The 25262-nt window shown below is 40.9% G+C and overlaps 3 protein-coding genes across 5 annotated transcripts; 1 reads left to right on the top strand and 2 right to left on the bottom strand.

The window, feature by feature from the left end:
• Positions 1 to 707: 707 nt before the first annotated feature.
• On the bottom strand, positions 708 to 11896 carry LOC135645157 (homocysteine S-methyltransferase 2-like). 2 transcript variants are annotated; one of them, XM_065163269.1, is made up of 8 exons: positions 11634 to 11896; positions 4593 to 4649; positions 4302 to 4519; positions 4096 to 4225; positions 2665 to 2868; positions 1727 to 1798; positions 1192 to 1372; positions 708 to 1069 (listed from the first exon to the last, which is right to left on the bottom strand). In XM_065163269.1, exons 1-7 carry the CDS (start codon positions 11808 to 11810, stop codon positions 1208 to 1210), a joined length of 1023 nt encoding a protein of 340 aa, XP_065019341.1. In that variant the 5' UTR covers positions 11811 to 11896; the 3' UTR covers positions 708 to 1069; positions 1192 to 1207. The 2 variants fall into 2 exon arrangements, with proteins under 2 accessions (XP_065019341.1, XP_065019342.1); XM_065163270.1 differs by lacking the exon at positions 1192 to 1372.
• Positions 11897 to 13189: 1293 nt separating this feature from the next.
• LOC135646250 (protein tesmin/TSO1-like CXC 2) lies at positions 13190 to 20506 on the top strand. Of its 2 annotated transcripts, XM_065165593.1 has the most exons (11): positions 13190 to 13418; positions 15800 to 15969; positions 16052 to 16772; positions 17666 to 18141; positions 18220 to 18294; positions 18613 to 18793; positions 18885 to 18980; positions 19064 to 19130; positions 19518 to 19683; positions 19773 to 20193; positions 20262 to 20506. In XM_065165593.1, the coding sequence occupies exons 1-10, from the start codon at positions 13365 to 13367 to the stop codon at positions 20182 to 20184; spliced, it is 2418 nt and encodes an 805-aa protein (XP_065021665.1). In that variant the 5' UTR covers positions 13190 to 13364; the 3' UTR covers positions 20185 to 20193; positions 20262 to 20506. The 2 variants fall into 2 exon arrangements, with proteins under 2 accessions (XP_065021665.1, XP_065021664.1); XM_065165592.1 differs by having other exon boundaries at positions 19773 to 20506.
• Positions 20507 to 20650: 144 nt separating this feature from the next.
• Positions 20651 to 21919, bottom strand: LOC135646251 (leucine-rich repeat extensin-like protein 6). Its single transcript, XM_065165594.1, has one exon. It carries the CDS (start codon positions 21892 to 21894, stop codon positions 20788 to 20790), a length of 1107 nt encoding a protein of 368 aa, XP_065021666.1. The 5' UTR covers positions 21895 to 21919; the 3' UTR covers positions 20651 to 20787.
• Between the last annotated feature and the right edge of the window lie 3343 nt (positions 21920 to 25262).

Raw genomic sequence — 25262 nt, 5'->3', positions numbered from 1 at the left:
ATCAACAACTGTGGCTCTCCTCTGATTTCACTTGGTTTAAGATGAAATTTAAAGGTTTAAACAAAGAAAATGGGATGATTTTTCTATAAAAAAACTTTTTTAAAGATTTTTTAATACACTAAATGTTTTTTTTATTTTCGTATTTGATGTCCCATTTTTCTCTAATACACTAAATGCTTCTCATTATTGCCACCACCTTCTTAGCGTGGCTATTGTCAACTATCACCTCCACCCCATGTGGCCACCTTCCGTCTCGTCGTGGTTATCGTCACCCTTTGCTTTGACCCTATTGACTCCTTCTCATACGTGTGAGACTCTTCTAGATTTTTCATATATTAAGTGGGTCCGGATGAAAAAAAAATATCAAAGGAAAAAATTAAAGCCCAAAAGATCCTTTGGTAGTCATTAAGGAACTCATACAATCATCCACAAATTAAGAATTCTAATTCAAGCAACTGAAAATAATTCTTGAATTTGATTATAGAAAAAAATCCCTTATTCCAATTTCCAAACTACACCATTCCCTCCACTTTTACCTTATATATGAAACTCCAACACAATCCACCTTGCTGAGAATGACATCACTTGTTACCGCCAGATTGACGGGAACGACAAACGTTCTACAAAGAAAATCCTGTCTTCCTCCGTTTCATCTGTTTCAGCTCGCACAAATATTTATGCAATTCATTCAGATTCACAACAGAAAATACCTAAAAATCATAACTGTAACAATACAAAACAGCCACAAACCAGTGTTCAACAAAATTCTTCAAAATGCAGATAGAAATCCACTATCAGAAAACTTTTAACATCAATAAAGGATTATAGGCAGAGCTCAGCATTAGACCACTCACTATTAGATAGATAGATCTTACTTAAGTTGCCATAGAGTTCTACAAAAGTCTTATGGTTTTGACTCACTAGAAACGAATTACTTCTGAAGAACCTTTGAAATGCCTCTTATAGTATTTGGAGTAGTCCTGCAACAGCCGCCAATGAGGCAGGCTCCAGCTTCACACCATACCCTTACATAAGAGACAAAGTCCTCATCCGTAACACCGGTGGATGTCTGCAATAGATTAAGGATCACAATTAGCAGACTCAATCTTCACCAACACATGTTCTTTCTTTAACAAAAATGAAAAGAATAAGGACATGGTATTGCCATATGCTACCACTTGAGGTACCTACCAATACTTGGATGCTATTACAGTGACAAACTATAATCACTTGGATAGGCTATTAGTAACATGATATTCATTGAAAGATGAGATTTTGAGAAACTGATCGTTAGGCCATGGAAATTTCCCCGACTGCCACTCCAGTAGTTCAGTGTACAAAACCGTAAGTTTCTGCTAGTCTTCGCTATGCTCTATTAACATTGGAATACATTTCAAATAAAGCATGATTCAGTCCTGACATCTTTCAACTTAAAAACAGAGTATATAAAGAGAAATAAAAACATTCAAGATATGTCTATAATAGCAAATGAATTTCCGTTGAAAGTATAGATTTCTCTTTACATAGGTAAGAAATGCATAGTCATGATTCACCAAATGATCATAAACTAAAAAATTATTCCTAGTCCAAGTAATACATAGACACCACAAAAAAAATTAAAAATCAACAAAGAAATTAGCAAAACACTAAATTATATTTCCATCTATAAAATTGCCTCTTATGAGACATCAGAATGCTGGCATCAAGTTTTTAATTGTCAACTTACCACCCATTCCTTTTTTTCAGCATCATATCTCTCTCCACTGTTTGGATATATCAGAATTGGTTTCTTCGTCACCTGCAAATTCGATGATAATTCAACACTATTACAAAGTTAAATGCACATCACACATTGTGCAGAAATTCCATCCAAAAGATATCATGGCCGCAATCAAACACCAAAGAATTGGATGAATGCAACTTTGCTGGGGATATTGAGGTGATTACAAAATATAGTTGAGAATTTTCTGTCATTGTTTGTGTTTATGGTACAAGAAACAAAGATTTGTCGCCCAACATAATTAGAGCATATTAGCTGGAAAGGGTCAATACTATTTTATGATGCATCCTTTTAAATCTAGAGGCTTCAGGATTGAGGTTGAAAATATAGTTTACACAAGCAGGAACCTCCAAGAATTGAGTTAGCAGATGTGAGGTTATCAGTGACAAGTGGAACATATGTACTCATTTTGTGCACAATAAATAGAACAGGATAATGACATGACAGCAACAAGATTAGACTGGTCACCTGCCACTTAGCAAGCTAGGACTATAATAAAGATTAGAGTGATTTCCCCAAAATTATCAATACAGTTCAAAGCAAAGAAAGCAGAATGGAGATTGGTAATTAATAATTGACAGCATCAGCTTCATGGCAATGATAACTTAGTCTACCTAATAATCCTACCAAGAAAGGACAAGTTGCACCTGAGACTTCAATTGAGTCGCTACTGGGACAAATCATCTTGTATACAAAAGTTGTTAAGCCACTAAGATTTGAGGTTCAGGGTGTTCCTAGTTGTTAAGCCACTAGCAGTTTTCATAATTTGGTGCTTGCAATAAGAATATGAAACAAATATAATTTATGAATGACTATTCATAATAAAAAAGTGGAATCCAGATATATATATTTGCTTTCTCTAAGTGGCAAGTATACAGTAGTACCTTCCTAATTGAGAGAATTAATCCCTGGATGAATCTTGGGGGGGTGCAATTTATTCCGATGGCAACAACCTTCTTGCATGAATCAGCAATAGAGGCACATTCAATCAATGAATCTCCGCTGACCACATTAACGCCGTCTTTTGAATTAAAAGAAAACCAAGCTGGAGTCCTTGTATTATTTTCCTCAAGAAGTTCAGCATATGCCTGTTAAATTACAGATAGGAAGATATGATGGAATTTAAATACATCAACCAAATGCAGCAGTTGATGAAGTTGCTACTAATTGCTCTGCCGTGAAATCATTTCTCTATGAATGACAGGCATATTATTTAAAAACAGCTTGGGGCCACCAGAATTGGACATACTTTCATGGATTCTATAATGTGGGCATTCAGTCGACAGACACATAAAAGCTTACTGCACACTGAACTGGCATTTATCCTCCGTTAAAAATTGAGGATTATCAAATTCATATCAGGGCATAATATTACATATTGGACAAGTCTAAAAGCTTCAGATGATATTCCAGAACGAGCTAAAAGCCACACTTATTCACTTACAACAAAAATAAGGTATTTTCTTTAAGCAAAAGCACCAATCTAGGCAGGAGTGGTCTCTAGATGTCCAAATACTTGCAGACCTCATAGCTTCGGTGGTAAAAGATAGTGCTTCAAATGATAATGTTGTCGAGATTTTACATCAACTTATCAGTTTGAACTAATGGAAATTTCGGCAATTCAAAAAAGATAAAGTGATTCAAGAAATTTCTAACACCATACTCAACACCGCAGAACATCCTATCCAAATTATTCATGGTAATACTAGCCAAATCGCAGACACTTCTGCACAACACAAACCTTCTTTTCCATCCATCAGAAACAAATGGATCAAATGAAGATGGATGAAGCACTTGAATGGATTGGGAAAAATATAATTCTCCAAAAGGAGTAGAGGGATCATAAGTGGATCTGGGAATAGCTCAACTGTGACTCTAAAGTTGCTGGAGTTAGGGTTAGACCTCTAGAGAGGCCTCAGGGCAGAACAGGTCGAAGGGAATAATCATCAAAGGTACAATCTTATTTCAGTGAGAGATTTTGGTGAAGGATTAATGATCGAAGGATTATTGATAGAAGGTTCTCTTGCAGTAAATAAATTCAAATACACCAACCAGCTACCCTGGTGGTTTGTGTACTCGGACTCACCACAGTGCCTTGTGTGCCACTAGTACTTTCGTCCTCTGTATGAGCTACTTCCCCCAGGTGGGGTCTATATGAAAAGTACTTATGTTGGGGTTTTAAGGTACAACAACAATTATACAAACACGTTAAATAAACAAATCAAAGTGCATAGCTAATGCAAAAATAACTCTTCAATGAACTTGCTGAAAGAGATTGCAAGTTTAACAATTGCAATCATATCAAATAGAACCACCTGAGCTTCCAATTTATTAGGAATTGTTTCAAAAGCAATTAAATCAGCACCAGATTCTGCAAGGACTTCAACTCTTCTCCTGTGAAAATTCTTCAACTTTTCGAGGGTCATTTCTTTGCTATATTCCCCACTAGCAATATCAATCACTCATCAGTAAGAAGCAATAAGTGGAAAAAATTTAGTAATGAAGTCCTCAGATGGCCAACCTATACTCAGAACCATCTGCTAGATATGCTCCGTAGCTTCCTATAGAAGCTGCCACCAATACAGTGTGCTTCTTAGTTTCATTATGATTTTCAAATCCTTTTGAGCATCCTTTATAAAATATATCACGTGCTTCACATGCAATTTCAGCACTTTTCTGCAATAAGGCTTCACTTTCTTCTGCAGAGAAGCCTCTTGATTCGAAACCCTGAATGGTAGCCTGCTCTAACAGAAGTCAGCATAGATAAGAGTTCACCAAAAGATGAATGATCAGAAAACAAAAAGCAAGTTACCTGATAGGATGAAGTGATTATAATATTTGCACCAGCTTCAAGATAGTCCAGATGGACCTGTCCAATAAGGTAAAAGAAAAAGGTGCTTCAGGGTGCAGATGCAGTGAACTCTAGCTTCTTCAGAAAAAGGAAAAATGATGAAGCAACATGTGGAGGGAGTAATTTCCAAAGGAATTGATTAGTTCCCATATAATGATGAATGACGACCTACAAGAAATTTTATAATTTTCTCATACACTAAACCAAAAAGATAAGTCTTTATTTCTGGATGTGAGAGGTGGACACAAGCACATCGACTCCCATAATAAACTCATATAATACACATTCTTATTGCTACCACCAAACTATAGTTGGATTGATCAGGGACGATCTCAGTACTATTCTACCTTGTTCGGTCAAGCAAAGCCTAAGCCCAAGAAACAGTAGCCCTCTCACCTTAATCCAAGTCCTAATAGAACTCCGATTAGGGCGGCCCTCATCCAAATAAGGACAGCCACCAAGCAAGTGGGATGCGACAGCCATACAAGGAAAGTTGTAGCTGTGCACGCCCTACAAGGAAAGCTCTACAAGGGAAATCCTAGTTGTTGTGCCCCACAAGGAAAATCCTTAGACCTTAAGGATTTAGTGCACTCCTCTCTCTATAAAAACAAGGCGTGTGCCTCCATCTGAAGGAAATCAAGAAAAGCCTTTAACAAAGAACTAGTTAGCCCTAGTTTTGCAGCCTTAGAGCAGTGAGGAGAAGAGAGGGAAGAATTCTGCACTACTGCAGCCAACTTCTTCCAACCACAACCTTTTTCCTCACGTTCCAGTAGCCCAAAGCTTCATTTAGCTACTATGAAAAATCCTCAACGCCTACTGCATGCTGTCCAAACTTCAAGAGGAGGTTCCAGCAACAAAGAGAGGAGGAGATTAAAGATCGGCAACAATTGCAACCTATTGAGAGCACCGACGTGTTGTCCAAAAACAACTTGTGTTTTCACGCGCCCATAAGCTTTCTTTCACGTTTCTATTTCTATTGTTTCAAGTCTTGTAGTTAGGACTTTGACTTTATAAACAATAAAGGCTGTTTGCTTTCGATTTCACACTTGGTTTTTTTGTGATAATTCTCTTTTCCACCAAAAGTTTCATATAAAAGGTCGTATCGAGTCAACAGAATGTCAAACCCGAACCCCCTACAGATCAAGTGGTATCAAAGCAACGTTCTTGTGGATGGTGACCACGAGACACGAATATGAAGTGTTGCGCGAAGAACTACAGGAGTTGAAGTTCACGCCACGATCACCCGGAGGAAGAAACATCGATGAGATGGCGACTGATAACCTAACAACCTTGGCTGACCTTACTGCCCATATGACAGTATTAGCTTAGTAGATGTAGATTGTCATGGACTGGATGCAAGCCCAAAGCAACCTTACAGTGTAGGCTGACCGAGCAAAGAGCGTCACAGCAAAGGAGAGAGCATCATCTCCATCTGAGACATGCAACTGCAAAGAAGATGCTTTTGAGTGAAACTTCGCAGCAAGGACTTGACCCTTTCGCGTCAAGGCTCGCATCGACATACCCTCCTACAACAGCTCGATCAATGCTGAGGTATTAGACTTATGGATAGATCAACTTGATACTTATTTTGATCTATATGACAACAACAGTGAGGATAGGGTGATACTTGCATGACTCAACTTGACCGGACATATGCTCGCATGGTGGAAAGCCTCTCTTCAAACTAACAACAATGAAGACATATCATCGACATGATTCAAAAGGCTCACACGAGAAGAATTCTACCCTACGAGGTATCTCAAGGAAAGATGAAGGAAGTGGCACTACCTATGCCAAGGAAGAGACCACTCTATGCAAGAATACACCATCGAGTTCTGACAAAAAGCGGTGGTACTCGGAATTTCCCTTGACAACCAATCGACGGTGATGAAATACATTGTTGGCTTCCATGCCTAGATAAATATAGAACTGAGCCTCTTCAAAACTCACGGCATCATAACCGCAAGCATGATGGTAGCAACAACATCATAATAACGAGTATGAAGGTATCGACGATCGAGAAAAAGAATCAAACTTGCACTGAGAAGAAAAAAAAGAAGGCAAAAGGGAAACACTCGAAAGCCAACAAAAACCCCAGGAGTGGTAAAACCACATCTTCCAAAACAAACAATTTGTTTTGCGATAACTGTAAAATTGCAGGTCATACACGGGAGAAGTTCTAGAAGGTTCACCACGAACTCTTCCCGAAGAAATGGAAGAACAATCAAAATCGGCGTATGACGACCGCTAGCGTAGGAGATGATAAAACAGAATTAGCATCGATTTCACGCCCGGATCTGAGTTTATCCTTGATGGCTAGATTGAAGGTTATAAACTCGAATCCGACCCCCAACCTATAAGTTCGAGAAGAATTATTCATTCTCAAGATCCAAATGAAACAAAAGGTCATCGATGCAATCATAGACACCATAAGCCAAAAGAATCTCATCTCGACAAGCTTAGTGCAGAGACTTGGACTCGAGACCTCTCCTCATCCAAAGCTATATCCACTGGGATGGATCCACAAGGACGTTGAGATGATGATAATTCGTTGGTGCATATTCAAATTTGCAATCACCAATAAGTACATTGATGAGGTGACATGCGAGATGGTGCCCTTCGACATATGTCAAGTCATCTTCAGGAGTCCATACTTATGGGATCAAGAAGTTATCTTCTATTGTCGGCCTCAACAATACATGTTCTTGAAAGACGAAAATAAGTTCATCATTAAGAGGGATTGAAGTGGACAGTCAATTAACCTTATGATGGTCGCCCAAGCAACGAGGATAGTGAACATGTGCTTAAAGTTTGTGCTATTAATCATTTGATCGATTATACTAGCAACACAAACATTAGCCCTAGCATCGGCTCACAAAACCATAGAAGACGAAGTTCTACAGCAACTCATCAGCAAGTACCCGAAGCTCCTTGAAGAACGCAACAAGCTTCCCCCACGGCATGTAGTGGAGAACAAAACCAGTTTATCTTCGATGCCCCTTTACCAAATCTTAGCATGTACAAGAGTTCAATCGTGGAAAGCTAAGAAATCCAAAGATAAGTTGCTGAGCTTATCAAGAGCGGCATCATTCAGCCAAGTAGTTCCCCTTGCAACTCACCAGTAGTGATGGTGCCAAAGAAAGATGGAGGTTGGTCCTTGTGCATCAACTATCACGCCTTGAACAAGATCACTGTGAAGAACCGATACCCGTTGCCATGGATCAATAACTTGCTAGACTAACTACAACCTGTCATGGTCTTCTCAGAGCTGGATCTTTAATTAGGATGTCATCAAGTTCGAATCCGAGAAGAAGATACCTAAAAACTCAATGCGGCGCCCGTGCCAACCGTGCCAAATCTGCAGCAACCATTCGAGTTGGAAGCAGACACATCGGGATACGAGATGAGGGCTATTTTGATGCAAGATGGCTGACCCGTGATGTACTACTATTAGATGTTCTAAGGATCTCAAAAGAATTATCTCACTTATGGTAAAGAATTGCTTGTGCTACATCAAGCGATTAAATATTGGTGCATATATCTGCTAGGGAAGGAGACGATCATCTACACCGACCATCGACCACTTCAATACCTTCAAACTTAATCCAAATTTTAGCAAGCACGACGCATGAAGTGGATGTCATATATGCAAAAATTCAACATGTTGATCAAGAATAAAAAGAGAGTAGAAAACAAGCTAGCTGATATGTTATCATGACCCTCGATCACAAGTGTTTGCTTGTCTATGCATATGTAGGTCATACCAAGTTTTCATGAGGATTATGCGAACATGTACATGGAAGATCCATAATTCAAAGACATCATGGAGAAGGTCAAAGCAAGAACTAACATATAATTCACACTCCAAGAAGGACTGCTCTACAAAGGTGCTCAACCTTATGTACCGAAGAAAGCTGGTCGCGTGAATTAGATGCGAGAAGCAGACTTGTCGAAAGTATAGGACACTTCGATGTGAACAAGACTTTGATAAACCTACAATGGCATGTTTACTGGCCCTAGATGCAATAAGACGTGGCTCGGTTCATGCAAGGATGTGTCCTTTATAGCACTTTAAAACCAGCAAACCGAAAATTGGATTTGTACACTCTGTTGCCTATTTCGTCATGACCTTTCTAGAGAGCATATCTATAGACTTCTTAGGAGGTCTACCTATAATGAGACGGGGACACAACTATCTATTTGTGGTGGTCAATAGGTTCTTAAAGATGTTGGTGATTATGCCTTGCAAGAAGACAATCACTAAAGTAGCCTGATTATTCTTCCAACACATGTGGACACACTTTAGCCTTCCGAGTTCCATTGTGTCTGACTATGACGGGAGTTTCTTGAGAAGCTTTTGGAGTTTACTTTGGAACATGATGGACACCAAATTGAATAAGAGCACAACCTTCCATCCACAAATCGATGGCCAAACCAAAGTAATGAATCGCATCATGGTTTATCTCCTTCGATGATACAACTTTCGACACCCGAATACATGGAACGAATGTCTTCCGTTCCTTCAATTTGCTTTCAATCGGGCAGTGCATAGTTCTAGTAGCAAATCATTATTTAAGGTATACCTGGGTTATTTACTTTAAAGTCCCGATTTGTAATTCATAATCAATTCGGAATCAGTTACCCTCGACAAAAGTAATGGAACTCAACAAGCCCAGAAATTTTTGGAGAATATCGACAAGGTTCATGAAGAGGTTGAGAAGCAACTTCAACGAAGCCAATATAAATATAAAGAATAACGTGATTGACATCGTGTCAAAGGATGATGCCTTGAAGGAGACCTTGTATGGGTACACCCTAGGAAAGAACAACTCAAAGGAGAAGGAAAGAAGCTAAAGCCCATTCGATATAAACTATTCAAAGTCTTGAAGTGGATTGGAGACAATGCATGCCGATTCGAGTTGCCGCCCTACATGGAGATATACTCAGTTGTGAACGTTGAGAACTTGAAGCCATTCAAGCCTTCAATGCTAGACGATGAGCCAAGCAAGACTTTGCCACCTATCGAAGACTTGGTGACCGACCAAGAGAAGCCCCTTGAAGAGGACACTGCTGTTAAGAAGTACATTACCACTCGACAAGGCATTAAAGTTGTCTTCCGAATTGGATACAAAGGGCAGAAACCAAGTGTCGCAAGATAGTTGTTCGAAAAAGTTGCTAAAGCCAAATTTCTTCAACTTCAAAGCAAGATTCAATGGGATGTGAATCGCCCAGTTGGGGAGCAGTGATCAGGGATGATCTCAACACTATTGAGCATTATTCGATCAAGCAAAGCCCAAGAAACAACAATTTTCTCACCTCAATCTAAGTCCTAATAAGACTCGGATTAGGGCAGCCCTCATCTACGTAGGGGTAACCACCAAGCAATGGGGGTGCAACAGCCCTACAAGAAAAGTAATAGCTATGTGCACCCTACAAGAAAAGCCCTACAAGAGAAATCCTAGTTGCTACGATCCACAAGGAAATTCCTTAAACCTTAAGGACTTGAGGCACCCCTCTCCCTATAAAAACAAGGGGTGTGCCCCCATCTAAAGGGGATCAAGAAAAGCCTTCAGCAAAGAGCCAGTCATCCCTAGTTTTGCATCCTTAGAGCGGCGAGGAGAAGAGAGGGAAGAATTCTGCACCACTACAACCAACTTCTGCAGTAACCAACTTCTTCCAACCGCAGCTTTTGTCCTCACGTTCCAGTAGCTCAAAGCTTCGTTTAACTGCTGTGAGAAGTCCTCAACGCCTACTGCCTGTTGCCCAAACCTCAGGAGGAGGTTTTGACAAAAAAGAGGATGAGACCGAAGAGCGACAATGACCGCAACCTGCCAAGAGCACCGACGTGCTATCCAAAAACAACCTGCATTTTCAACACCCATAAACTTTCTTTCATGCTTCTATTTCCATTGTTTCAAATCTCATATTATGACTTTAACTTTACAAAAAATAGAGGTTGTTTTCTTTTGATTTTATGCTTGGTTTTTATGCGATAATTCTCTCATTTGCCAAATCTTTCATCCAAAAGGTGATATCAAGTTGACGGATCATCGAACTCAAACTCTATACAGATCATGGATAAAGAATCTAATGATCTGTTAACATTGTTGGGGCAAGGCAGGTGAAATTGAAATCCTTCATTATCACCATTTGTGGTATATTTCATGATGTACTCATAAAATCAGAAGCTAACATTTCAGGATCAAATTAGCTAGACTAAAAGTCTTATTAAATTTTAATTAAACTCAATGTTTCTCTTCAGATAACTAAATTTGATGTGCCTTTGACCACTAACTTGTTTTGAATCTTTGATCACTGCATCACAATTATTTGATGTTTACAATATGGCCACAGTCAACAGATGCAGAGCTTCATTATGCTACGTTGTTTGGCAACCCTACGGACCAACTAAGCTCGTGGCTGAGTGTTCATACCTGACATAAACCAATTATAAGTTCCTATTATCTCTGGTTGAGGCTTCTCAAACCCACTTGTTTTACGGATGTATGTGAATTAAGAATCCTGTAAACTCATCAGGTTACTCAAACATTAGTACCCATTTACTATTAATAATCGTATGCAAGTAATTTTACATATCATCATCTAAAGAACCATTTTTGTTTTACTTCACTCGACAAGGATTTTTATTCTCCCATTAAACTTCATTCAAACTTTTCCTTGGCTATCACAACACTGGAATAGGTGAAGTTTCTGATGATCACAACCTAGTCACTAGTTTAACTGCATAACATAATTATTCATCAATGAAAACAATCAAAAACCTGTTTTTTGGCTTTTTTTCTTTCCTTCTAATATCTTCACAACGCACGGCTAGCATAGTATCTAATTTAACCTAGAGAGTTATCCACTTGATTGATTCAACTGCATAAGGAAGCTCTCATTTTAGCTGTGGAATGAAAACAAGAGAAACCGATACCCAGAAAGGTTAGTACACTACATTACTCGAAGCAATGGGAGGGAAGAAGGAAGGCCAATGGTAACCTTGCGGATGAGGTGGGGGGAGCTAATGAGGCATTTGGCGCTCCAGAGAGGGTCATTGAGATCCGCGCCGTTGGCCTCGAGCTCCGTCGCGAGCCCGCCGTCGATCACCGCGCAGCCTCCGAGCTCGCGGAGGAAGTCCCTCATCAGCGCCTCCGGGTCGCCGCCCCCAAATCCCATCGCATCTCTATAACACAGAAAGGGTGAGACGGAGGCAGAAGAGGGGAGTGGGGAAGGAGAGGAGAGGAGTGAGGGACGCCGCCATCGCCTTCCCCATTTGTTCCAATCTTAATAGGGAAACAGCAATATTTTTCGTACAACTTTTAACGTACCTATTCTGTTACCCCGTTCCCAGTTGGACTGCCATCAAACCCCACAGTGACTCTCCAATGAAATCCCAAACGAGCACCCTGACTCCTACCTGTCTTACTATTGGAGATTCTGTGGGGCCCAACTACACGACGCAGTTTAAAGTTGTCGTTAATCCAAATCAAATCATGAGGCAGGTAGCATATCGGTAAGTGACAAATGATCCACTTGGAGCGGTGATGTGGAGAAGCGCGCGGTGTCCAGCGATCCGATATCTGTCATGTGAGTTACACGTGATAAGAGGAGATTTTTAGTTTAAAACATTAATTAGTGCAAATGACATTTTAAATATTATAAAATATCGGTGAACTTTATGCATCTGTGATCACTTTGATGATGAATTATTAATCATGCTAGTTTAGTTATTTGTTGGACCTATTATCAACGGGTTCCAGTTGTCATTTGCAGGGTTGATCTAATTGACTGTTTTGTGTTCGTCACTAAGCATCCAATCCCTAAGTGCACAGACTTTACCTTTTCTTTTTCCTTGTAAAAGGAGGCTGCCAACCGCATGCTCCAAGATTCGTGTCCGTATATCACTGACAAGTACCGTAACCACCGCTTAGTCCATCAAATCACACCTTCCTTGAAGTCCCCGCTAAGACGCCTCTGCGTTAACAACGAACTCCATCGCCAGGGTCCCACAAGATACCTCCGTATCGGTCGCCGGGTCCGTTTTCAGGGAACGGTTTCACGTCACTATGGAAAACGGCGTCCGCGCCCGACGAAGAGCGTAACGGAAACCCCCGCCATTCTCTCTCCGGCCCCATTGTATGCTCACCGCGGAACACCGGATTCGTCTAAGCACATCCCATGCTCTGAATATTAACATGTAATGAGATTAAAGAAAGACCGAGGTGAAGTTACCGTTGGTTTCTCGAAGCGGGTGTCGGTAAACCCCGAAGCCCAAGGGAGAGCGCCAAAAACAAAGGTGGCGGTCTCCACCGACTCTGTCTCACTATTAACTCCGCGAGTCGCCGTCCTTTTCTTATCTCGCTCGCGACGTGGAGGCCATTGGCCATATCCTTTTCACCCCAAAAGTCTACGAGGAGGAGGTAGATGGCGACATAGGGCGGGTGGTGGTGGTGGTGATGGTGGGGACGGCCGATTTGGTAGAGAGAGAGAGAGAGAGAGAGAGAGAGAGAGGGAGAGTGGAAGAGGAGGATACATTTAGATTGGATCGAGGAGGAGGAGGAGGAGACGGAGGAGGAGGGCCCAAAAGAAGAGAAAAATGGGGTTCCCGCCCATTGGCCCTTCTTGAAATCTTAGAGCGCACTGATAGGAGAGAAAGCCGAGTAAGGCGGGGTAGACGAAGAAAGGGAGATGTTGGGGTGAGCTACCAGAGCTGAGGCGCGTCGCGACGAGATGGACACGCCCGAGCGGGCTAAGATCGCGGGGACGCCGCTCTCCAAGTTCGAGGTGATTCGTGTCTGACGCGACTTTGATCGATCCATGTTGTTCTGTTTCTTGGGATCTCTTTGCTTGGAACGCATAAGGGTTGTTTTGCTTGTGTTCTGAGGGAGGATTGGGTTGGAATGCCTTTGATGCAAGAATGGAGGTTTTCTCGGTTACGTTCGCGTTCTGATTTGGATTCTTGGTTCTCGACGGGAAAAAGTCGTCTGTTTGGTTTCTCTTTCTGCTCTTCCTTTAATTTTACGGCACGGGCCGCACGGTTGCTTGTTGATTTCTTCGTTGCCGTGTTCTTTCTTGTAAGAAAAGCGTTAAAAATGGTCAATTTGGCTACAATTTGCTTGGGATCTTTGATTTCGTGGTGATATTTTGACTGAAATGCGATTCTGGTGTTTTCCACTGTTTTCTCGTGATCCAGAAGGAGGATCGTGTCGAGTGTCTTTGATACGAGATGGGGTTTAGTGGTTCTTGACTGCATTTTTGCCAAATGCGCTTTCACTCAGTGGGTTTCCACTGTTTTCACATCCTTTCTTGAAAAATACGCTTAATTTTTCCAAAATTTGCTTGGGATCTTGGCTTGTAACTGGCATAATACCGCCCTTATGTCAATCTTAGTAGCTTCTTGTGATCCGAAGCGGGATTGAGTTGAGTGTCTCTGATGCAAGAATGGATCTTCGTTAATTTTGCGCTTTGGTCCGCCTGCAAATCTTGGTTTCTTGACGGAAAAGAGTGTGGGCTTTCGGTCATGGTTGTCCTTTTTCTCTAATGTTGACGCCGGACAGAGTTCGGGTTGCTCGATGATCTGCGTCTTCCGTTGGATATAATCCAAGTAAAAGAAGGTGTTTGACATGGTAGTTTCTTGCTACAGTTTGCTTGGGTTCTCGGGTTCATGTGGTGACATTTTGACTGAATTGCCACTTGGTGGTTATCTCTAATTTTTTTCTTGTATTTTTGAAGGAAGATTTATTTTGAGTGGCTTTGATGCAAGTGGAGGTTTGGCTTTAGTTATGTTTTCCTTGTGTTCTGCCTTGGATTATTGAGTTCTTCACAGAAAATGCTGGTTTTTATCAACTTTTGTGTTCTTCCTCTGATTTGAACGATAATGACCGGTCAATGTTCTGAGTGTATTTTGGATGCTTTATAAGTTTAGTCTTTTGATTATGGTGATTTGTTTGAAAGAATGCGTTTCAAGTGGTTTTTTTGTTAAAGATGGTATCTCTGTATGCACAGTGACATTTTTTACTGACTGTTGCTTGGATGTCATCATAACGTTGAGTGTTTCTGATAATGCTGGTCTTAATTGATCCGCATGTAGTTTGGACACATTACGAGTGTAAGGTTTTCTTAATTGTTTTTGATAAAAAAATTTCTTAAATTTGTTATATGTTTTTATTATCACAATTTGATTGAGATCTCTCTTCTTGGTGACATTTTTACTAAATCTGATGTTATTACAGTAATATCTGTGTTCATAGTTTTCAAAAAATTGATTTATTTTGGGTGCGTGCCATAGAAGGAATATATTGATTCTTTCTATTTCTCACCACTAAATTTATTTTGTTCGGTGTTCTGGTTTTTGCTGTCTTCGTATGGTCAATTTTCCATCTAAAGATTAATCTCTGATTGAAGTGACAAGATTTACATGTTTTTGTGATCATGCTGATTTGCTGTCTTCATTGTGCATTTATCACACTTTAAAAGAATTTTGAGGATTCCACCATGTAATCCAAGAATTACTTCCAATATCTTACTAGATTTCTGCAAAATCCTAAGTTTTGCGATGTCATTCACCTTTCAAAAGCAATTTTCTGACTTATTGTTCCACCTAAGATTTAATATTTTATCCTTGGTAGCCTCTGACTGGTAGAACAACCTGTGTAACTTGTTGCTAGCTCAGATGCTGTATGACATCAGTGTGCTTGTAGGTCAATGACACGGAATATACTACTGTCATGTATGTAACATGTCGATGCCGAAACATTTGCACATTTGATATATAGATAGGTGAATTTGTTTTCTCTATAGACGCGGCTGTGCCAGCTTGTTGCTTGCATGGTGCCCAATATGTTTCATTGCATGACCAGCAATTTGCTCAGATTAGTAGTAAGGTATGATGATTGAAGTTCATTTATACTGGTTGGTCTTGTTACCAATATTATTATTTCTTTTTCTTGGTAAGGTATGCATCTTGTAATTTGATTGGTAAGTACCATCGACATTCTCATGCTGCATTTATGACATGTTGTTGGTTTTGCACATTATTTACTCAGTGTGTCTTGTAATTTGTTTAGCAAGTATCATCAATATTCTCATGCTGCATTTTCGATGATCTATGACATGTTGTGGGTTTGACACATTATTTTGCTTAGTGATTTCATTTTGTATTGCAGGATTCACCAATCTATAACTTCATCAATAATTTGTCTCCTATCCAGCCTGTCAAGTCGATAGATTCAGTACCTATTGCACATACACATCAACCATTGAACTTTGCTTCTCTTTCTTCCATATTTAGTTCACCACATGACAATCCTCCAAGGGAAACTAGGTTTTTGACAAGGTGATAAACATTTTTCTTATATTTTAAGGTTATTATTTCAATTTGATTCCCATTTCGTGATGATTTTTTTCCCTGTTCTCAGGCATCCTTTCACAGACTATTTCAAACAAGAAAATTTTTCAGACAATGTTGGTGAAAGTTGCCTATGCCCAGAGGTTTCTGATGCTGGTAGGCCATCCGGATTCACTTCCAGCTCACAGGAAAATTGCACTATGACATGTTCACTTAATGAGGCTACTGTTGATCCTCCTGATGAATGCCCAGCCCTCCCTAGTACCTTTCCTCAGTCTACACAATATTATTCAGGTAGTCCTGACCATAATGTGGAACCATGCCTTGGTATTAAAATGGATCTTAAGCTCGATGTAGGACATACACCAGTGGAGTTTCACTTTGTTCAAAATGGGGTAGAAAGGCGAAAAGTTTTGTTTGCTATGGAGGATGGGGTTCAAGAAAATCTTCCACTTGAGCTGAACAAAGACAAAGGAGTTGGGTGTGTCTGGGAAAGTTTAATCCCTGATGATGGTCAAAGTCTGTTGATATTTGATTCATCCACAGAATCAGAGGCCCACAAAGGAGTGAGTGAGAAAGCTGTGGACAATGATGGGCATTCCATTGTTTCTCTGTTGTCAAACTGCACAGAGAATGCTGATCATCTACAGAAAACAAAACCTGATATCTCTCATGGCCCTTGTGTCCATAATGTCAACCAAGATCCTTCTCAGAACTGTAGCAAAGTTTTTGAGAAGGAAGATGAAACAGATCATGCTACAAAAATGTTGTCAGATATGTGCCATGATCAGGTAATATTGAGTTATCCAATTCAGAAAATGAGTGATGTACTTGTTATTGCATCCCATTGGCAACATGGTAGTTCTTTATCATTGTTATTTGTTTGATTTCCTCTTGCTTCTTTGTATCTCAGTTTATATTCTCAATCTTCACATCCCTTTTCTTGTTGTTGTTTATGCATTCTTCCTACATGGACCGTGGACTGAAGTTTACATGCTTTTGTGGATCTTATGTTGTCATGGGCTATAAAACTTTTAACACTTTTTTTACCCTTTTATTGTTAGAGGAGTAACCTGTTGAATGGTTAAGCACCAAGTAGTTTCTTTTCCCTTCTCATGGGGGTTCTGACTGATTGCAAGAGCCTAAAGCACTTTACATATATTTGAACTCTACTAAAATTGTGTGATTTTCTTAAGTTAATATATGTATCATGTTGTCATCTAATATCTCTGCAGAAGATTTTTAAGATGCATTGCACCTGTTAGTTTGTTTGGAGTTTTGAATCATCATTTCATGTAAATGAAAAATAAAAGAACTTACAATTGAAATTTCTGTATTTAGTTGACCTGCTCACTATTGTCGTTGAGGGGATTTAGAGTGGATTTCTTCATGTTTTTTCAAAGGGTAATGGGTCATTCTATTAAATACTACACACATGTCACTCTCCTACAGCAAAGGCAGGGGAGATGGTCTCTGGATGCTGGTAGGCGTTAGTTAAACTAAAGGAGTTTAGATTATAGCCAAGCTTGGGTATCACAGTCTGCTGAAGACCTGCCCATCCCCACACCACACTGTATGAAGCTGATCATTGTGCCTTCATTATGGAACTTGGTTATCTTGAGTGCATCGAGTATGTTTTCGTCAATATGCAGGTGCAGTAACTGTTGCCATTTTCTCTTGTTAGGTCGACAGCCACCAACAACGTGGCATGCGCAGACGCTGTTTGGTTTTTGAAGTGGCTAGTGTTTCTAAAAGGAATATGTATAGTGACTCCAAGCTCAACCCATTGACTTCTTTGTCATTCAAAGGCAAGAGCGTTTGTGACACCAAGAATTTGAAACCTGAAATTAGAGAATCACTGTATGCTTTGCCGGGTATTGGATTACATTTGAATGCCCTTGCAACAACATCAAAGGATAGAATGGTTAATAAGGAGACTCTGGCTTCTGAGAAACAAATAATCAGCAATCCTTGCTCTGTTGGTTCCTTGACATCAACAACAGCTGGGAGGAACAGTCTGAGGAAGTCCTCAGCTGTCGAGAAGGATCTCTGTCCCAGTGGGAGTGAAGTTGACCTTCAGATTGTTTCCGATGATGCTCCAAAGGATGCCACACCTAATATCTGTGAGGAATTAAGTCAAGGCAGTCCAAAGAAGAAAAGGTATGCTGCTGTATGTGATCCTGGCTATCGCTCTTTTATTTTTTCACTTTATCAATAACAATGGAACCTCATTTCTAGACGCAAGTCAGGAAATGGAGGCGAAAGTGACGGATGCAAGCGTTGCAACTGTAAGAAGTCGAAATGCTTGAAACTGTGAGGTTCTTTTATTTCATCTGAATTTGTTATAGATATGAAATTATTAAGAGCTTCAGTTAAGATTTGTTCTTTTATATTTTTCATCTTGCTTTCATATACTGTACAAGTATTTCCTAATTATTTGTTACTTTTATAAGAAAGATAAAATATCTGATATGCCTTCTATTCCAAGCACAAAATTAAGACTACCTATTGTAGTTTTATGTTTTCCATTTTCCAATTGAATCTGTTATTTTTTCTTGTCACTTACAAAGCATATGCAGTCTGAGTAATACTAAGTTCTAGCATTGAATTGAATGTTGGCATCTTATGTAGCTATTGCGAGTGTTTTGCTGCTGGAGTCTACTGTTCTGAGCCCTGTTCTTGTCAAGGATGTTTTAACAAACCCATCCACGAGGAAACAGTCCTAGCTACTCGCAGGCAGATAGAATCTCGTAATCCACTTGCGTTTGCCCCAAAAGTAATTCGAACATCTGAATCTGGTCTGGAAATGGGGGTAACAATCCAATCTGATACTTTTCTTTTGTTTTTCTTTTTCATGTCTCCCACTATTGGTTTACATAAGATCATCCCTTTAACACCTCTAGGATGATGACAAAAAGACTCCTGCTTCAGCACGTCATAAAAGAGGGTGCAATTGCAAAAAATCAAATTGCCTGAAGAAATACTGTGAATGCTATCAGGTTTTGTGGCTCGAGCAACCAGTTGCTTCTACAATAGTATGTTGTCTGATTTGGACATACTTGTGGTTTTTTTTGTCTTTTAGGGTGGTGTTGGATGCTCCATCGGCTGCAGATGTGAAGGATGCAAAAATTTATTTGGAAGAAAAGATGGTGAGTATTGATATTTGCCTTTTTTTCTAAATGAACAACATAGCAGTTACATAGAGGAAAGACCACTCGTTTGCTTCTTTGATAAATAGGTGAAATTTCTAATTATTTTGAATATCATGGCCTACAAACATAGAAAGGAAACAGGGTATCCTATCCTGCTCACGTTTGGTTCCACATCAGAGAGCCAAGGTTGTTTAGGAGAAAACTTTTATGATTTTGTTGTATATTTTGTTATAGTTATCTTCCTTCGCCAGTTCCTATATATATATATATGATATAACAGTGCATTTGATATGCTGTGAATAGATTTAAATCGAAATTTGAAGTATTCTCAAGCGCAATTCATTGTTTTGTTTGGTTTGTTCTGGCCTGAAAGTTCTTTGACAGGTTTTCTGCCACGATTTGAAGAACTTGAACAAGCGGAGAAAGAAGCCAATTCTTGTGAGAAGGAAAATGAAAGTCTGGGTGATGATCAACAGAACACCAGCATCCAGATCGACGAACATCATTCTTCAGGACACATTTTACCCATTACACCTTACCAGAGCTGCAGGTGAAACATTCTGTCCTTGTTCTGATAGCTTAGACTTCAATCTTGTTCTCCACACAAATAGCTAGCGAAAATTTATTTTCCTTTTTCAGGTTATCAGTCGAACTGCCATTTTCTTCAATTGCAAGCAGCACAACAAGTACTAAGCTCTCCATCGGACGTTCTCCTGCATTATATGGCTCTCACATGCTTCGGAAGTGCGAAATGGTTCTCCCTCCACCTAAGTTGGAAAATAATGTGAGCACAGTGGTGGAGGATGACACTCCAGCTATTCTAAGACCCACTGTATCACCCACCACGACGGGCATTAGGATTGCTTCCCCTAACCAGAAGAGGGTTTCACCGCCACACGGTGGAGTTGGGTTGTCGCCGCCAAGCCGTAAAGGTTGCAGGAAACTGATACTGAGATCCATCCCCTCCTTCCCACCGCTCGGTAGCGATGTATCAACTGAACATCCAGTGAACTATTCCAACAGCTCTTTCGGTTCATCTACCGTCATTTGATGTGTGGAGGTATTATATCGAACACATTATTTACTCCTGTTTTCTACTTCGTATCTAAAGCATCCGTGAATCTACAGTCATTGTGACTCTGAAGGGCTGACTGCCTGCCATGATATCTGCCTATGCATGAGATCGATGCGGTCAATAAACACCTTGGCAAACTCCAGCAGTCTGTCTCGGAAAAGATACGGTGTAAAGTTAAAATGTTTTATTGCTTGTACTGTTAATGCCGGATAGTTTCGTCCCTCATGTATAATTCTGTAACAGGATGATGCTCTTCGACATTTTCTGTATCTCAATCACATATCTTTCTACTTCTGTATCACTGTGGCTATGTGATCATCACACTCGGAAGCATGTGTTAATAAGTCGTACAAGACTATTCTTACCAGAAATCACAAGAAATTACAGTCAACCCACAGCTTCGAAAAGCAGCAAGCAGCAGAAATAAGAAGAAGAAGAAGAAGAAGAAGAAGAAGAAGATGATGATGACTTACGTGAAGCCGCAACAGTACCGACACCCTTATTTCGATCTATCCACCAACGCCAACGACAATGCGAATACAACTCGATCGTAAACACAATCTCATGCACCATTCCACTCTAATAATGCACCGGCGGTGGAGGTGGCGCCATGCAGCCGTTGGTGTCACAGTGTACCGGCTTGGACGAGAACGCGATGCACTCCTCCTCCGACCTCTGGTGCGGCCGCTCTGGTATGCAGTTCTCCCGGTCGTCCCTACTCCGGACCTTCAAGCACCGCTCCGGCTCCCCGCAGAAATAGTTGTAGGAGTACGTGAAGTTCTTCAGCCTCGGCAGCTCGCATATGCTCTCCGGTATGTCGCCGGAGAGGTTGTTGTGCGCCACGTTCAGCTGCTCCAGCTTCCTCATCTCCCCGATGCTGTCCGGCAGCGGCCCCACGAGGTTGTTGAAGCTCACGTCGAACACCGTCAGATTCTTCAGCTTCCCGACGTCCTCCGGGATGCACGACGTGATGCTCGCGTTCAGCAGTATCAACTCGTTTAGGGTGTCGGCCAAGTCGGTGATGCTCCTCGGGAAGCAGCCACTGATCCGGTTGTTGGCCACCACGAGCACCGAGAGGGAGGAGTTGCCGATGCTGTCCGGCAGCGAGAACGCGAACTGGTTGTCGTTGAGGAACAGCGCGTCGAGCCTGAGGTCGAAGACCCGGCGGGGGACCTCGCCGCGGAACCTGTTGAAGCGGATGTCGAGGTACTTGAGCGACGGCAGGTGGAGCACCACGGCGGGGAACGGCCCCTGGAACCGGTTGTTGCTCACGTCGAGCTCGTAGAGGAGCTGGAGGCGCTCGAACGCCTCCGGGAGGCCGCCATGGAAGCGATTGGAGTTGAGGTGGAGGAGCGCGAGGTCGGAGAGGAGGCCGAGCTCCTCGGGGAGCGTGCCGGCGATCCTGCCGTGGTTAAGGTCGACGCCGGCGACGGTGAGCTCGTGCCGGTCTTCGGGGGCCGGCGCGCAGAACACGCCGGTGTAGTTGCACACATGCGGGCCACACCAGTCGAGAGTCAGGTTCTTGGGGTCGGCGGTGATGGCGTGCTTCCATGCTTGCAGGGCGACGTAGGCCTTCTCCAGCCTCGGGTTGATGGGCAAATAGTCTTCTGATAGAGAGAGGAAGGGGAGGAAGAGGAGTAGAAGGATGCACACCAAGGCCTTGTGGAGGCTTGTAATGGTGGCCATGTTCTCTGCGATTTGTGATGCTTGCATTGAGACTATGTCTTGCAGCGTGTGTTGGGGTGTGGATATATATACACTGATACAGTACTTGCAGATTGACCATCCTTTTCTTTTGGGTTTGGTCCCATTGATGGGAGTACAATGTTGGAGGAGTGGTCCCTTCTGGTGAGAGAAAGTTTGCCTTTGTTCATTCTTGTGAGGACGCAGCACACTGCCTACAGGCATGGAATGAAAGATTTCCAAGTCCAGCTTCTGTGGGAAAACAAAGTGGAAGAGGAAAGGGAAGATTGAATTGTGGGTGTTACTCAAATTGCTACAATTCAATGTTGTGTTTGCTGACTAATTCTACTCTGCTAGATGTTCTCGACTTGTGGCTCTCACCAAATACACACGCCTTGGTTCCTATCTAAGCTTGAAGACAGCTTAAGAGTAATAATATATTGGATGCATATAAGTGTGGTGAAACTTTCAAGACTTTGGGCAATGTGATGTATAATGGACGATATCAGTCAGTATAGGCTCTGCTGGAATCTGCTAACATTTCAAAGAGCAACGAGTCCTGTTCCAATGATCAGAGAGGAGTCGAAGAATCCATTCCGTTGATTTGTATCCGTTGCCAATGAGTGCAAGCATTGAGATGAAGCCTTCGACATGTGAGCTGAATCCATGTACGCCTTAAAGAGCCAAATGCAAGCACTCTGTTTGTGGATCTAACCAAGGTTTTCTCACAAGCTGTCTTGTTATTGAATCCCACAATCCTAGTTTCTCTTATGTGCTTCATGCAACCCTGGTTCTTCTAACAAGAACTATTTTGGAAAATCCATCTGCAGGACTGAGCGAAGATCTACAGCAATGTTTGCAGCTCGATATTATCTTCTCGCCTATTCTTCAGCTGTCTACCGAGCTCGGATTACTGATGATCTATCTGAGGCATCTCAATGAACAAAACTACAGTTGTCTTGACTGTTGGCATGACAGCGATCAATTTGATGCTCTGGTTTTCTCTTAAAATCTTCACGAGGGAGCGATCCATTTGAAGCATCCACATCGATGTTGGTTTGAGCTTGAAATAGTGAAGAAAGTTGGCCAAATGCTTAAAGAGAATGTGATATGTCCTACAACAACAAACAAGGATAAACATGTTACATTCATCAACAACTACCGCAAATTCCTTTGATCTCTTCAAAGGTATTGTAGAGCATTCCATTATCCTACGTTATCTTGCTCTTTAATGGCATTAAGCAACCAGACCTCTCAACTTTTCGGCGAGCTAACCAAAGATCAGCATTCTACTTGCTGCAACCCATTCTGTTGTTGGTACTGTCATCTTGTTGTTCTTGCAGAACTTTTCATGCTCTCGATTCAGAATTGCCTTCTAACTTGAGGAACTTTTGCTTGTTCATGATCTTCTTAGTCACTTCCTACGACAAACTGAACGAGAAGAACTGCTAATACTTATTCCTGAATCATACATTTCACATCTTCTGAACTGATATTTGCCTTTCGGTGCTGCTCCTCAGAAAGGCCACCGGCATTATCGAGTTTAGGCATAGTTTGGCTCATGATTTTGACAAGCACCATATGCAACTTCAGCTTCATCAAGCATGTGGTTCATCTTCAAGGAAAATTACTTGTGCCAAATAATAGTTCTTCAGACACCTTCTTGACAGCTGAAGAGAACCCATTCTCTGTCTCAAGTTGAATCATCCACACTTCCAGATGCCATTCAATTTGATCTCCATCTAATTACGTCCTCTGCTGTTTTATCAATGCATGAAAGCTTCGATCAATTATGATCACCAAACAAATCTTACTGGTTGATGTTGCAGTCTCTGAACTCATTCAAAATTTTGGAAGTAGGATCCTAAAGCTTCTTTACATCACCATAAATGATGTTTTACGATATCGAGCACAGAAAACTAAGCTCATTTGTCACATCAATAACCAGGATCTTCACTGCTGAGAGCCACTAGAGTAAATCATAAGCCAGAGTCTAATCTTTCTTGGATCAACATAATTGTGTTGTTTGATCATGTATTGTTGTCATGTCATATTGTTTGGTACGCTTGTTGTAAGATTGATACTATTTGGTGGTCGATCCCTTTCCTTGCTTGGTCGGTGGGTTATTGCCTTCGTCTAAGCTTAAGATGGTATGTGACGGTGTGAGTGAGCCATTCAGGTTTTAATTTCTTGCTCTCTAAGGGACAATTAAGGCCAAAGACTTGGGGGTTTGTAAGCAATCCTTTTGCCACAGTCCTTTGAGCTTACTCTTCCTTTAGGTTCAACCTTCTGTTGGCTTTTCACAGTCTCTATCTACCTTAGGCCTAGTGTCATTTTCAATCTATGTCTTCACTATTACATCAGGCTTCATGGTCTCATCTCTTTAGCAAAAGCAAAAAAGAAGCATCACTTTATTCTATGATCATCTTCTCCTTGTTTCTTTGGAATCCTCAACTCCTCAAAGCTTCGTTTCATTGGTGCCTGATTCAAGGTCCAACTTGCTAATTGTCAGCTGTCTCATCAGGTTCAATTCTGATGGACATGTGATCAGCAAACAAGAACTTCTCAAGATCAAGGCATTGGTCCGAATGCGATACTTTTCGGTGATCGTGTTCGATCATTCACTGAAAAATCTCTTGCTGGATGATCATGATCAAGCATAATCTCAAAAGTGAAAGTTGGTCTAAAAGGTCAGGAAGCTAAGCTCTCATTTCATGACTAGATCAGATGGAGGCAAAACCCACAGACTCCAGTAAAGTAGATTGTTGGCATTGCCTGGTTTCCGATTTCTCTACTGGCCTAATGATGCGTTCTACCCTCTGAGATCAAAACTAGGCATGACAAATGAATCTTGTAAGATCTGGTGAGCTACTGAATCACAATTTGTCCAATAATGGCAGAATGCAGAAGGCAATATGACAGTAATTCTTTGATGAACAGGAAGTGATTTAGTGGTTCAGGTTGTAGACTATGTTTTTATGTTTGGCTTTTTATGGTTGAACACAAACCTGTGCTAAATGTAATAAATAGGTTCTTCATCTTTCCTCTCGAGTTCAATGTTATCATCATGCTAATGGTTAAATGACGGAAATCGACTACAGTGGTATGTTTACAAGTTTTCGAATTTTAAGTTTATAAGGATGAATATGACAAGTACTAATTTTGGAGAGCTATACATATGAAGTTCTATATACATTTTTCTTATTTTTTTTAATAATGCCAGATAATGCAGATTGATATACCAGTCGAATTTGTTATCAGAGCATATATCAGAGATTTAAATCCATAATCAGATGCAGATGATCCCAGTTGTTATCTATATGCTGAAGTGCTCAATAGTTGCAATACTCACTAATAACATTGACTTGGCT

This window comes from Musa acuminata, chromosome BXJ3-8 (genome assembly GCF_036884655.1).
Source record: "Musa acuminata AAA Group cultivar baxijiao chromosome BXJ3-8, Cavendish_Baxijiao_AAA, whole genome shotgun sequence".
Classification (NCBI taxonomy): Eukaryota; Viridiplantae; Streptophyta; class Magnoliopsida; order Zingiberales; family Musaceae; genus Musa; species Musa acuminata.
Note: the sequence above shows the minus strand (reverse complement) of the source record. Positions and strands in the feature narration are given on the sequence as shown.